This window comes from Egretta garzetta, unplaced genomic scaffold (genome assembly GCF_000687185.1).
Source record: "Egretta garzetta isolate BGI_Z169 unplaced genomic scaffold, ASM68718v1 scaffold64, whole genome shotgun sequence".
NCBI classification, from domain to species: Eukaryota; Metazoa; Chordata; class Aves; order Pelecaniformes; family Ardeidae; genus Egretta; species Egretta garzetta.
In genome coordinates this window covers 2,853,276-2,866,987 of record NW_009259596.1, presented here as the reverse complement: position 1 = coordinate 2,866,987, position 13,712 = coordinate 2,853,276, and the positions used below count along the sequence as shown (strand labels likewise).

The following is a 13,712-nucleotide window of genomic DNA, read 5'->3' as shown; positions in this document are numbered from 1 at the left end:
TGAGGCTTTTTCCTCTTTCTCTCTTTCACTTGGTAGAGGCAAGTGAGAGGCCCAAAGTGGCCATTCTCTGCCTCTTCCAAAGCTGTCAGAAGAGACCCTTATTTATGTTTCACTTTAGGGAAGCAAATACATTTTTTGTGGGAGTTTGTAAGAGCTGTGTATGATCTGTGTTTTCCGTGTTTTTTGTTATGTGGCATCTTCTTTATGTCCTCTCTTTGGCTCTAACTGGAGGTTGAGGAGCCTACCTCCGACAAGTCCTCTGGGTCATAGACAAAGATCCTCAGAGAGCTTTGCAATTCCAAAGCTTCATACTGAGAGTTTTCTAGGGCAATGGCTACGTGTGTCTTTTGCTGAGCAGAATATCTTGAGCACTTACCATACAATAAATAATTATTTAAAACAGAAGTGTTAATATATCTCTGCCCTTTAGGTATTTACAGCATGATGGTAGTAGCTGCCCTGTTGGCTGTTCTGTCAATCTTTTTTTCCTCTGCAAACCCTGTCCTTAGGGGCCTATAAGTTGTCCATAAAAATTTGCTTTTGGCTTAAACTTTGCATGTGGCATTTCAGCATGGAAATGAATTTGTGTCAGACTAGGTTTAAAACTGGGTCAGTAAATATTTAAGTTACATATGTGTGGAGAGAAAAAGGCAGCATCTGCTATCCCGGCACCACTGACTCTCCTCTGAGCACTGGGATGTCATTTCTCCACGTGACAGGATTTTTCCTGCAAGGGAGGAAGAGGCAAATTTTTAGCAGCAGTTCCATGTTGTCAACATTGAGAATTAGTGCAGGAGTCCCCTGTGTAGTGTGATGAGAATCTGATCCTCAGTGGAGAATGGCACTAATTTCTTTATTTAAAAAAAAAAGGTAAATTAAATTTATTTATATGGTAGCATGGTAGATTGCAAACAGTAAAATGAACAAAAAATACATCCTTTTGTGTCTTGTGATTTTTCCAACCCTCTGGATAAGCATGTGGTGTACTAATGAGTATTTCCAGTGCTCTGACGGCAGCTTTTGCTGCCAACAGAATTCAAGAGCAGCTCTTGGAGGTGGATTCTGATTCTGAACACTGTTACTCTTAGGATATACAGAAGGATAAGAAACATATGTGCTGTATGTCTCCCTGATGTGAATAGTTGATAGTACTACAAAAGAAACAACCGTATTGTACCCCTTGTTCCATGTGTGTAGGACATCTCAGTGACAGTAGTTTCCAGAATTACTATCGTGTCTTTTAGACAATTAAGGTGAAATAGATTTTCATCCAGGATGTTTGAACAAGTTGCTAGTGTCAGAGGGGTACCTTGGTCCCAGTACTCCTTAGCTTCTGAATTACTGCTGCAACACCTCAGTAGTGTTTTAACTGCTTGACCCTTACCTATTTTAAAGCATAAAACCATCAACATTTAATAGCACTTCATGTAAGAAATATAGAGATATCATATATATTTATTTACTTTTGTTCTTTTATAGTAACAACTGTCTTTGGGGGGGGGTATGTGTTTGGTTTTTGGGTTTGGTTTGTTGTTTTTTTTTTTTTTTTAATAACAGAAACCAGAAATCTATATAAACTTAATTAAATGTTTGCAATGGGATGATCTTTTATTTTGCGGTAGTCCAGTCTTATTACTGGGCTCTGTACTGTAAGTGTAGAGAAGCACAACAAAAATATTGCAGTCTCTACTAACTTTGTTTATTTATCTTAGGCAAAACTAGCAAGTCTGCAAGAGCCACCATGGTATGTTGCATTAACATGCTGTAAAGCTATGAAGTTTGATGTGGATATAGAACAGCCATAATAAGATGATAGACTATAATGGCTCGGGCAAAAAAGTTGTTTATATGATTTGAAAGGAATGGATATAAAGAGTCTACAGGGTGTCACTGAGAGCTCAGAGATAGCTTGGCTAGTAGTCATCAACCTTTTCTGTAGTTCAGCTTTCCTATTACAACAGGAAAATGTTTTGAATACCCATCCTGCCTTGTCACAAAGGAAGGAAGAGTGCCATGTACTTTAAGAAACTGTGTTGTCAGCATAAAATATATTCTGTCTTAGAAAAATCCAGCTTCAGCTGGTAGAAGCAGCCACTTCTTGTAACTCCTTTATTTTATCTTGTTCCATGGAAACTCGGTCTGCATTGTTTCCCCTCACTTCTCCATCGGAAGGTGTGCTCGAGAACACGATGCCTGAGATGATTAATGGTCCCTCTCATTTCCAGCCTCGAGTTTCTCATGGCTGGTTGATTCCCATTCTGTTATATTCACTGTCCTTTGGCTTAATTAACTTTTGTGTCTCAAGATAGACTTATTTGTAGACAGCAGCCATATCACTTCTTGGTCTTCATCTTACTGGACTGAATGACCAAACCTCTCTTTTATTTTCACTCACAGAACTTGGTCTTCATTGACCTTTTCACCCCAGACACCTTTTCTGATCTTGTTTCTGGTTTTGTTTTCATTACCTTTGTCTAGTCAAGCAGATATGAGTGAGAGAGAATTCAGCCTTATTTCCACTGGCATTGCTGGCTGTACTACATCTGCACTGCTTCCCTGGTCAGCCAGAGACTCTGCTCCTAGAGGCCAGGGCCAAGAGATGTGGGACCATAGCCAGGAGAAGAAGTAGGACAGGCCAGGGAAGGCCTGGGAACATTTTGGTAATTGTTAAAGTTTATGAAAGGGGAATGGCTGTGTTGGAGGGACAGAGAGGAGAACTGATGCAATTAAGCTGAGCATTTAATGAGTTTACTGTTGTTCTCTCTGGCCTCAGTTACCCAAATGAGTTTTGACACAGTTGACTAACAGCTGGTTTGCTAATGACCAAAGGTTTATGTAGTGTCTTGAAGGAGCATCACAGTGCCTGCTAACATCCCATGTCAATGCTTTTAAAGGAGCAACAGAATTAAGAGACAATAATATCTCCTTTTGCGTGTGTATGCTGTAGCTGGTAATCCCTTCAACAGTTACAAACTTGGGAACTTTTCTGATATCATCTCTTAAGAGAAAGATGTAAACTGGTGTCATCCTGAATGTCTAGAGACTGAAGGAGAATCTTCATATGGACCACATGGAAATAAATCAGACAACTAAGTGATGGCCAAAAACTATGGAGCTGGACTCGCCCTTGCCTTGCCTCATTTCCTGCCGGGTTGTTGGAATTAAGTCTGCAACAGCATACCAGCATATCAGAAACTCAGCTGTTACAACAAGAGTACCATTAAACTCCATGCAGCTTCGCACCACTTCAGGGTTTGTTAATTTGTCCTTTACCTGCTCCCTGTCAGATGAATTATCTCCACTCTGTGGTTATTTCAGGGCAATATAACGGATCAAAAAGGACACTTCTCTGGCTTCTTCCATGTTTTCAGCTTAACCCTAATTATTAATATGACTGGTATGAAGTAACGCCCCTAAACTGAAATTGTGTGAACACGCAGAATGCATGTCCCAGTTCTGGCCCACATAGGTTGTGAGCAGCACCCATTGATTTTGCTGGCCATTACTCACAGCCTGCAACGTGGGCTAAGTGATCAGACCCTTAAATTGCTATACTGCCTTTAAGTGAGTCAGCTGGAGTGAATCCCCTGTTCATCTGCTTGGGAGCATGTGTTTGATTTTTTGCAAGCTTTTCCATGGCATCACTAACTCCGTTAATCTACAGAAAATGGGAAACCATTGAGTGTTCCAGAGAAACACTAGCTTTGTTTAGCTTGTTCCATCAGTAAATCCACCAGAGAGTTTTCAAAGCCGACTTCCACTGTTCTTAGTTGTTTCCTCTTGCTCTATTTCACTGTCTTAAAGCTCCAAGTTGTTGGTCAATTAAAGTGACAGGAACCCCGTAGGTTATGTTTGTTCATGGGAGGCATGTCTTCTTTCATTAGTCCAGCCTTAACAGCTGCAGAGTTTTAATGTCTTAGCCACTGTATAGCAGCCTGTTTGCGATGAAATGTTAAAGCAATAAAAGCGTGTGCGTTGGAGCTGGGGGGAGAGGCTCACGTAAGAGCTGAGAAGGAACATGACAATGTACGAAACCTCAGATTTTCTTCTGTTCTGCTGATTTTTAGTTCAATCCCTATTCATTTCCGAATCTCAGCTATTTCCCTGTCTCTCATAATTGTAGAGAGCTGAGTCCTGACCCTTTGTTTTTCATCTCGGATGTTCTGGCTAAAGGTTTTGCTGTCACTCTAAGGAATTTGAAGACTGCGCACACATTTAAATGTTTTGGAAACAAAGTCACTAGTCTTGAATTTAAAAATTTGACTCTCAGCAGCGATACATGAAAATTATCTTTCATTAGCTAAGTTTATCACTGTTCATTAAGATTTCCCTGTAACTGTAATTTTTCTTTAATTGTTTTTATTTTTTGCTGTATTTACCAAGGTTTCTTTGAATCTTGTCAGACAGCTTAACTTCCTAAACCAATAGGTTTGCTGATTAAAAATGTTTACGGTACTGCTTTGTCATCATTAAATATTCCTGCAAGTTAATTACTCATTCCATTTTAGGAAGCTGCTTCAAAGAATTCTCCAACTAAGCCAATGCCTGAACAGTTCCAATCCTAACTGCCTAATATTTTTTCTGTGATATTCAATTTTATCAATCTGATATGGCCATTAAATACTGAAGGCCAAAATTAATGATACATTTCTATAATTGTGCACAATTGTACTATCTATCTTTGAAGAACTTTTCACAAGCAATGCATAAACAGGAGTATTTCAAAATTATTGTGGAAATCAGAAAGTATTTTTTTAAAATACCTGTATGAAACTTAAATATATCATTGCACATCAAATTTGGGTGAGAAAAATTATAGTGAACTGCCTAATACTACCCTAGATTGCCTAGTTAATTACACAGATGTGGTTTGTTCATGATAAAAGTAAGCATTCTTTACGTTTGCTAGGAATATTATTTAACAGTTTATTTTATTTTGTATCAACACATTTTCAGCATAACCCAAGCATGCAAACCCAAGAAAATAAATGAGTTTGAATGCAACAGGGCCCCTAACCTTTCTTCAATTGAAGTTAATGGGAGTTCTGTTTTGAATTTGAACTGAAGTTGAATTTATTTGAAAAGGGATTAGGCCAAAATGTATATGGTCTTCTTGCAAATTTCTTTTTAGGAAATTTAATTATAAACAGGATAAAATGATAGGAAATTATGTTTCATGACAGTACAAGATTTCTATTCATGCGTAGAATGATGGTTATTAAAGCTAGAGAACATATGCATTGCTCTGTACTTGCTCCTTACAGTATATAACTGAGCATTCTGTCCAATCTATCTTTACGTTATTTAAACAACGAAACTACTGCCATTTCTCCTGGTCTGCACTACACTCTCCCACAGGATGTTTCCTATGAAATTAAGCCTCGATTTTTCCATGATTTTTTTCTAAATGGAATGTTGAAGTTGATAGATTATTAAAGCCTAACTGTTGCAGTGATGGTCAGTTTTGCACAGGCTCAGGAAGTCTGAAGATTTCAGATACAGTCTCTTTGAATTCACAGTAGGGGAGGACTTTATATGCCTACATCCCATCAAAATTTCACTTAGGCTTTTAAGTCCACAAAACCAGTTGTTGGACCCTGCTACATTCAGTAGATGCCTAATCTGCAGGGTTCCTAAATTTTGTAGATATGGAAGGTTTCGATGTTATGATCCCTGCCTGCTTGGTGAACTTCTGATGTGGGCATAAGTTCATATTTCTGTGAAGGAAGACTCTCCCATCTGTCCCCTTTTGACTTAAATTCCAACCCCTGTGGTGGAATTGATCTTTCTGAAAAACACTCCTTAGAAAAATGGGGGGGAGGAAAGGGTTTAGTTTTACATATTGGTCAGTTCCTCAATTTTTTTTTCCACTCCACGTTACACAGATGTTTACATGGGCCTCCAGGAGAGGACGACACCAAGCTGAAATAAATATTTGTAGGCAGAAAGACAGAAGGACGCATTCTTTAGGGATGCATGCTGGATGATAGTTCAGCAAGCAGTGGAAGCTAGGTTCTGTCTGTGATTCTTCTTTTGATGGTGCTCAGCATCATGGTGCTTAACTGTCCCCTACACTGATACCCCTAAACTAGGTTTTCCTTTGCCTTTGTCAGTCAAGGGGCTAGACTTGACTGGTGTTTCAGAGTGCAGATTGAGCTCTCTAACTATGAAAGACTATAAGCCTCTTCCAGAAAACAGCTCAATGCTAAAAGCCTTCATCCAATGTACAATAAATGAATTCCCTCTTCAGCCTGAGTGAATTCAGGCCTTCATCTTCCGTCTCTAAGACGACTGCCATCAACAGGGGACCAGGGGACTTTTGAAGGAGATGAAGTTTTCCTGCTCTCCACTGAATAATGGACTGTACCCTTGTAGCTGTCCTCTTTTTTTGGCTTTTTTCCCTTTTTTTCCCCCTCCAGACATCACCTGTATTAACTTGCATTCCCTTGTCTCCTTCCCAGGTAGCCTCTCTTGGAGTCACCACATTCACACTGTGCGCCCTCTGCATCGACCGATTTCGTGCCGCCACCAACGTGCAGATGTATTACGAGATGATCGAAAACTGCACCTCGACGACCGCCAAGCTGGCCGTCATCTGGGTGGGCGCGCTGCTGCTGGCCCTGCCAGAGGTCGTGCTGCGCCAGCTGGCAAAGGAGGACCCCGAATACAGCGGCAGCCCACCGGGGGAGCGGTGCGTGGTGAAGATATCCACCGCGCTGCCTGACACCATCTACGTGTTAGCTCTCACTTACGATGGGGCCAGGCTCTGGTGGTACTTTGGCTGCTATTTTTGCTTGCCTACCCTTTTCACTATTACCTGCTCCCTGGTAACAGCAAGGAAAATCAGGAGGGCGGAAAAGGCTTGCACAAGGGGGAACAAGCGACAAATTCAGCTGGAAAGTCAGATGAACTGCACAGTGGTGGCTTTGACCATTTTGTATGGGTTTTGCATCATTCCTGAAAACATTTGCAACATTGTGACTGCCTACATGTCCACAGGGGTCTCTCGGCAGACTATGGACCTCCTCCATCTCATTAGTCAGTTCCTTTTGTTCTTTAAGTCCTGTGTTACCCCGGTTCTCCTTTTCTGTCTCTGTAAACCTTTCAGCCGGGCCTTTATGGAGTGTTGCTGTTGCTGCTGTGATGAATGCATCCAGAAGTCTTCAACAGTGACAAGTGATGACAATGACAACGAGTACACCACAGAACTGGAGCTCTCCCCTTTCAGTACCATCCGTCGCGAAATGTCCACTTTTGCCTCTGTGGGGACTCACTGTTAATTGCCCTTAGGACTTTATTTCCCATATCTTTTACCTTGGGTTTTTTTTGTTGTTTTTGTTTTGGTTTTTTTTAACTTTGTATTTTTCTTTTTGAAGCAAAGTGCAAGAAAAAAAATGGTTATTGAAAACTACTGTGGAAACCAATCTGCATATCAACAGTCGTGCTTTGGAAAATAATTTGTTTGGTTATTAAAATGAAAGAAAGAGAGAGAAGGAGAGCCAGCACTCAGTTTTAAATCATGATATTTTGTATGGTGCTAGCATTTCATTGTTTGGAAAGGAGAATCCATATCAATCCACTTTTATTTAATTTCCATAGTATTTTTTTGATAATCAATATTAAATGATTATATAGACATTGTGGGTTTTGCAAGATGTTTCATGTAAAAGATGTGGTGGAAAATATTTGAAGGTAGTTTTAATCCAATTACTGTACACTATTGTGAGAGGACTTGGACTTCAGAAAATTTATAAAGTAGCATAAAAATAAAGGTGGTTTTATTCTTTAACTTGATTGTCAATCTGCATTTAACAAGGACACCTATTAGTATTAAATGCCTTTAATAAGTAAAAAAAAATCTTTGCATAAAATAATTTAATTGGCATATTTAATTTACCGTTTGTGTACTTAACATTGGAGGCTATAATTACAGTGTTTAAGGAAGAAGGTTATATTGGTATTAGATTTACATGAGTGTTTTTTTTAATGTATATTATGAAGGCTCAATGTGCCTCCTTGAAAGTTTCCTTCTTAACCTGCAGGCATACAAAACCTGAGTTATTTTGTACTTCTTACGAAGAAAGATTTGCGTTCTCACTACATTTTGTCCTGTGTGGCTTCAAAATCAAGTTTCTTTCCAATTTGTTATTGGTTTTACATTGAGATTATGTCCTCAGTCTGTGTATGTATCGCTCCTGCTGGCTTCAGTGAGAGTCCCATTGCAGAGGAAGGCATTCTTTTGCCAGAGGTTTGCTGACAATAAATGCGAGGGACTGAAACATGTGGAGAGTGAATTCCTTCTTTTTTAAAAGGTATAAACACACTTGGGCGCTTGGGGCTTGACCCTGAGCCCATTGCAGTCAATGGAAAGGTTTCCATCTATTTCAGAGGGCTTTGGATCAGACTGGCATCTCCTATTTATGCTGAGATATGTAGCATGAATATTAATCATGGGGGCTCTGTATACCGATTATAAATCATGCTGCTCTCACAGAGCCTGCTATTCACTAGCAGCTCACAGCTCTGAAGCTGGTTTTGAGATCCATGGTGTGTTTTGCTGATGGCCTCTTGCTGTCCGCAGAATTATTAAAATGAGGGTATGTCAACACTGCCAGCAACAGTGCGGTATAGTAAAATCTCAAGTTGTTGTAAGCGAGCCAGGTTGGAGACTGGAAAGTGCCTATCTGTACCGGCAGAGCTTATTTGCCCCACTTCTTGGCTGAAGTAGACAGACTGTTCTTGGCAGGCAAGCTGGCTCATATTTACCCTGGGCAGCGTGCTGAAGTGTAGACACATGCTAAGGAACTGAATTTGTTATAATTAGCTTATATTTTAATGCTAACTAAATAATACAATTGCAATAGTGTGTGCAGAAGTAAGATCCCATGCATTTGTCCTTTGAAATTAACAGTGACTGTAACTGATGTACTCTTAACTTCCCGATACCTGCCTCTAAATATGTTGAAGAACTTGCTGTTAACTTCTGGAAAGGAGTCTATTTTTTATTTGTAGGTTCTGGGCTTAATATGTTTAATCTTTGTATCTGCCTGGGCAAGCAGTTTTTCTTCTTTTTCTTTACCATTTTAACCTACAAAAAGCAGCTGATATTAATTAATCTGAATACAAATCCAAATATATATATGCACTTGCATTCTTTTTCTGATATTTGGTTCAGACATTGGACCCCAGCAGAGCAATCTGCTTTAAGCACAGGCCTGAGTTTAAATATGTGTTTCGGTTTGGGACTTGCTAAAGTACCTAAGTTTTTAAAATCATTTTGTAAGTTGGTCAATCACTTCTGAAGACGGGGGAACTGTCCCTACTTTATAAACCCTTCATTGACTTCACCCTGCTTGATCACGTTCAATAAACTATGAAAGGTATTAAAAAGAAAAGATAAAACCAAAATCTCCTCACTGTGGTGCCTGTGTCTCCTCAAATACATATTCCCATCGCTACATTTTGATTTGTACTATTCTTCTTTTTTAGGTGCCAGTACTTATAAGGAATGGAAATAAAACCTCCCTGTTTGTTCCTTCATCGCGTTCTTGCCGAATTGTTTCTCTCAGCTGCCTTTTCAGTCCCAGCATGAGCAGCAGCTCAGGGACCTGAGAAAGGAGTAGCAGAATGGGAGAAAGCACTTTTTTTTTTTGAAGAAGGAAATATGGACATTACTTGGGAATATTAAATGATGACATTTCACTAATTTGGGTGCAAGACTGCACTGGGGCAGGAAAAGAACCCCAGTTGCCTTGGTTGTCAGGTGCTTCCAGCTTTCCAGTCTGCAGTGGATACGTGTAAGCTCTGCCAAGGAATGCTGCTGGCTCCCAGGTCAAATGCTTTGTGTCCCAGAGTGGTGCAGTTTTCTTCTCTATTGAAACATTTCCACAATATGTGTATGCTAATCCTACTGGGAAAAAAAAATATCAACAAAAAAAGAGATTTAAAAAGTCATTGGAGAAGGGGTAAGAATGTGAAGATGAATAATGCTGTGTTTGGAAATAACCCTCCTGCTTGTGCAGTGGAGCATTCTCCAGCCTTGTATTCAGGGGGGCTTCTTTGTACCCAGTGTAACCTTGCCTTTTCTGCAGCTGAAAGAGCATTTTTCACAGCTATTTCTTCCCCCTGCCTTGGACGTCCATAACAATTGGACCTGCAAGCTACCCTTTTATTCTAATTTGTTCTCCAAATTGGTTAAACTAATCCCACATTAATAGGTTTGCATTGTCACAGCCAGTCAGATGCAGGTGTGGCTTGTTAATGTGCTTAACGTGTCGTGATAAATGATTATTTTTGTTGAAGATGGGGTACTGCATTGCTTTTCTTCCTGCTGCTGGGACTGATGCTCTGAACTCTTGAAATTTTCCTGATGTTTGCTTCTCTTACTTCCTTTAATATTCTTAGAAGCCATTTCTGTCTGTTTTGAATCCAGCTCTGTAAGACATTTGTCTATTAGCAAGAGGGCATTTAATGGACTGGTAAATGAAGATTTGGAAATGTTTATGGCAAGGATTTAATTATTTTACATAAAATAGAGAAACATGCAAAGCATGGTGATCAACATAAGAGTGATGGAATGGACAATCAGATTGTGAGGTAGGAAAGCCTTGTACCTCTCAGGCATGTAAACCTTTAATACATTAACAGTTATTGTCCCAGCCCCAGTCTCATTAAGAAAGTAAAACCCATAAAACTCTAGTATGAGTTCCGGTATCTCTAATGAGATCATGTTTCATGACCTGTATCAAAAATATGTTCTTGGTGTAGGCCAAAGTATACATGGTAAATTACTGAAAAATATTGCTCAGTTAGAAGAAATCTCTTATTTTACCCTTTCTAAGTTTCCACATCCAAATTAAATAACTCCTGCCCTTAAATGACCTCAGTGATATGCGCAGCTCTTGTTCCGTCATTGGGACCCAGATGTAAGCTTCCACAGCTGCTGCTCCAGCAGCTCTGGGAATGGCTCCTAAAAGCAACGTAGAGGTTTCCAAGCATGTTATCCGATATCTCTTCATAAGAAACTGTGTGATGTTAGGCTACATGGTGAGCCTGTCATATTGTGCTCATGGCACTCAAGGCAAACTAGATTTATGAAATGTGAGTTGCTATTGAAACTGAGTAGCTTCTCAAAATCCATTAAACAACAAGAGTATTCAAAACCTCTCCTAGGAGCTGCGAGCCATTGTCCTAGGCGCTGTATAAATACATGCAACTTGCCCTATGTGCACCTAACTGGTGTTGATGTTCTCAAATACACCACTGAGCTGCTTCTGGGCTTTTTTTGCCAGGCCACATTAACAAAGTTCACAAAACACTTACATCATCCCCTTGTTACTGTGTTGGAATGAAGGCAAAACCTGCTCAAAATGCGTCTGTCTCTTAGCTGTGCCCAGCCTTGTGTGTGTATGGAGAGCACATCTAAGGTGGCTGCAGACTGCCAGTAGATACATGCTTAGCACGGTAGCATCAGCATGTATATGTTTGTGCATGTTCTGATGGATCAAAAATTTAAGTTCTGTTATTTCTAGGATGGAAGGTTTGATGTCCTGCTCTGCTTAATTTATAGCTGAGATTTGAATTTGGTGGGTCAAGATCCCATCAGAAAGGTATAACCACTGTGGTAATAGAAATGCTGGAGAAAAGGTTTTTACCTCTCCTGTTGGAGTTGTTCCAACTTCTTTTGGTAATTAAATAATGAAGTAGAGACTGACCTATGCCACTGTGCTGTAGGAACAGTCTCTTCTGTTCACTCTGTGGTCCATGGAATGTTTCTAAGGGGAACAGCGACTATAAGAGAAGTGGAGAAAACATGGCTCAAGTACCTGGCAGGTTGGTTGGTAAAGTGCTCAGGTGACAAACGAGCAGTTTTCAAGGGCCTGCACTAACCCAGATGTGAACCTAAGCCTGTTTTGGAATACATATGCTACCCATGCCCTTGTTGCTTCTTCTGTGTTAGAAATTTGTGTATTTTTGTGTCTCCTGGATGGGGAACTCCCCACCTACCTGGGCAAATTGTCCATTTCAGGTGACTAATGAGAGAGTTGCCACAGTGGGTGAGCTTAAGAAGAAGGAGCTCTGACGTTCACCTGCATGTCTCTCGCATGCAGCTCTTCTCCATCTGTTGGTTTCTGGGGGTCTTCTCTCAGATAAGGATATTTTGCAGGCAGTGTGGCAGCACTTCTGAAAGTTAAGCAGAGCAACGCTGGGCAGATGCCCACATACACACCTTTGAGACTCTAGGCTGCAATCCCTCTGCCTCAGGAAGATTATAGCATGTAGGGATGAGATTGTGTGTTACCCTTACTCTGGGGGGGAGAACCGATGAAGTGAACTGCCTGCAGCAAGCTCACCTCAGCTGCGTAAGAACCTTGACCTAGTGATTTGCCCAGATTACAAAGGAAAACTGGGATCTTGAAGTAGATCTTCTATGTCCTAACTTCTTGTGTGTTCATCCTGACAATATCCTTCTTCTTTTGCAGACTGGAAATATAGTAAGTGACAAGTAAGGTCCATTTTCCTAATACCACTGAGAAATGTGATTAGGAAGAGTTATACCAGGCATTTTCTCTGATAATGCCTCTTTTCCTTTTCTTTTCCTTTTCTTCTTTCCAACCTTTCTTTTTCCCTGAAAAGCTCAGCCAAAGTTAATATCAGCAGATGATGTTAATCATTAAAACTTAATGGTATCCTACATGCACTTTCTCATGCTTCAGGAACTGTATTTTTTCACTACTGTTTTGTATTGGATGGAGTAATTCAACTCCTATGCTTACCAAATGTCAAATTTTCAAAAGCTGGGTATGTTTTGTTGTGAATAAAAAGCAATGAAAAAGACACGGACTGAGCCGCTCCTGGACAGCCAAGCATCTCTGCTATAGAAACACTGATTCATGTTGAAGGGCTAAAGGTTCATCAGACAACTGGGAGGAGAGCTGTATTTAACCATTTAACCACTGAACCACTGAAATCCAGGCTACTTGCTTTCCCTGCGATACAATTTGTTAGGTTCAGTTTTTGGTTTTCAGGCAGTAAAAGTTGGGGCAAAGACTCCCTGGCATTTTCAACATGTTCATGGCAGCACCACGAGCCAGCGGCTCCCGCTGGTGACAAGTTCCCACGACCCGGAGTGCCTGGAGCTGCCCCTGTCTCTCAAAAAAGAGGTTGAAGATTTCTGTCCTGGTGCAATTTAGCTTTAGTTTTGTGTCAGAGCTTCCTACTACCAAAAAGTAGAAGACATTATCCTAACAAAAATGTTTGTGAGGTTTTTCTTCTACTGGAAATCTTGCCTGTCAGAGTTACAGAATTCTCAGTTCAGAGTGTTTAATAAAAGTGCTTGTGGCAGCATTATTAATTAAGGTAGTAGATCAATTACAGCTAAAGGGAAAGCTTTCATTTTGCTTCCTGGCTTTTTATTTTTTATCCTTTATTTTTGTGTGATTACAAAATTAATGGGGTTTGGTTTGGGGTTTTTTTTGTGGCTTTTTTTTCTGAAGCAAAATGCAAAAAAACCCACAAGCACCCATTCTTTTGTCTAGTTAGAGAAAGTCTATCCTTAGCTTACATCAGGCATCTTCATTTATATCCACACTGAATCGAGGCCATTGTTCTTTGAGAAAGAAACCAAAATGCTCACATTAGAAACATGGTCATGACTAACTTGATCTTGAAGAGATTAGATTTGAATAAAATTTGAATGCTGGGATGGTAAG

General features: G+C 40.1%; 1 protein-coding gene across 1 annotated transcript in view; it reads left to right on the top strand.

The window, feature by feature from the left end:
• The window catches only part of GPR37 (G protein-coupled receptor 37), a 39,933-nt gene extending 32,653 nt beyond the window's left edge, over positions 1-7,280 (top strand). Inside the window, exon 2 of the mRNA XM_009638140.2 lies at positions 6,462-7,280. Coding sequence (XP_009636435.1) covers positions 6,462-7,280 — 819 coding nt within the window. The remainder of the gene's footprint in view (positions 1-6,461) is intronic.
• Positions 7,281-13,712: the final 6,432 nt, after the last annotated feature.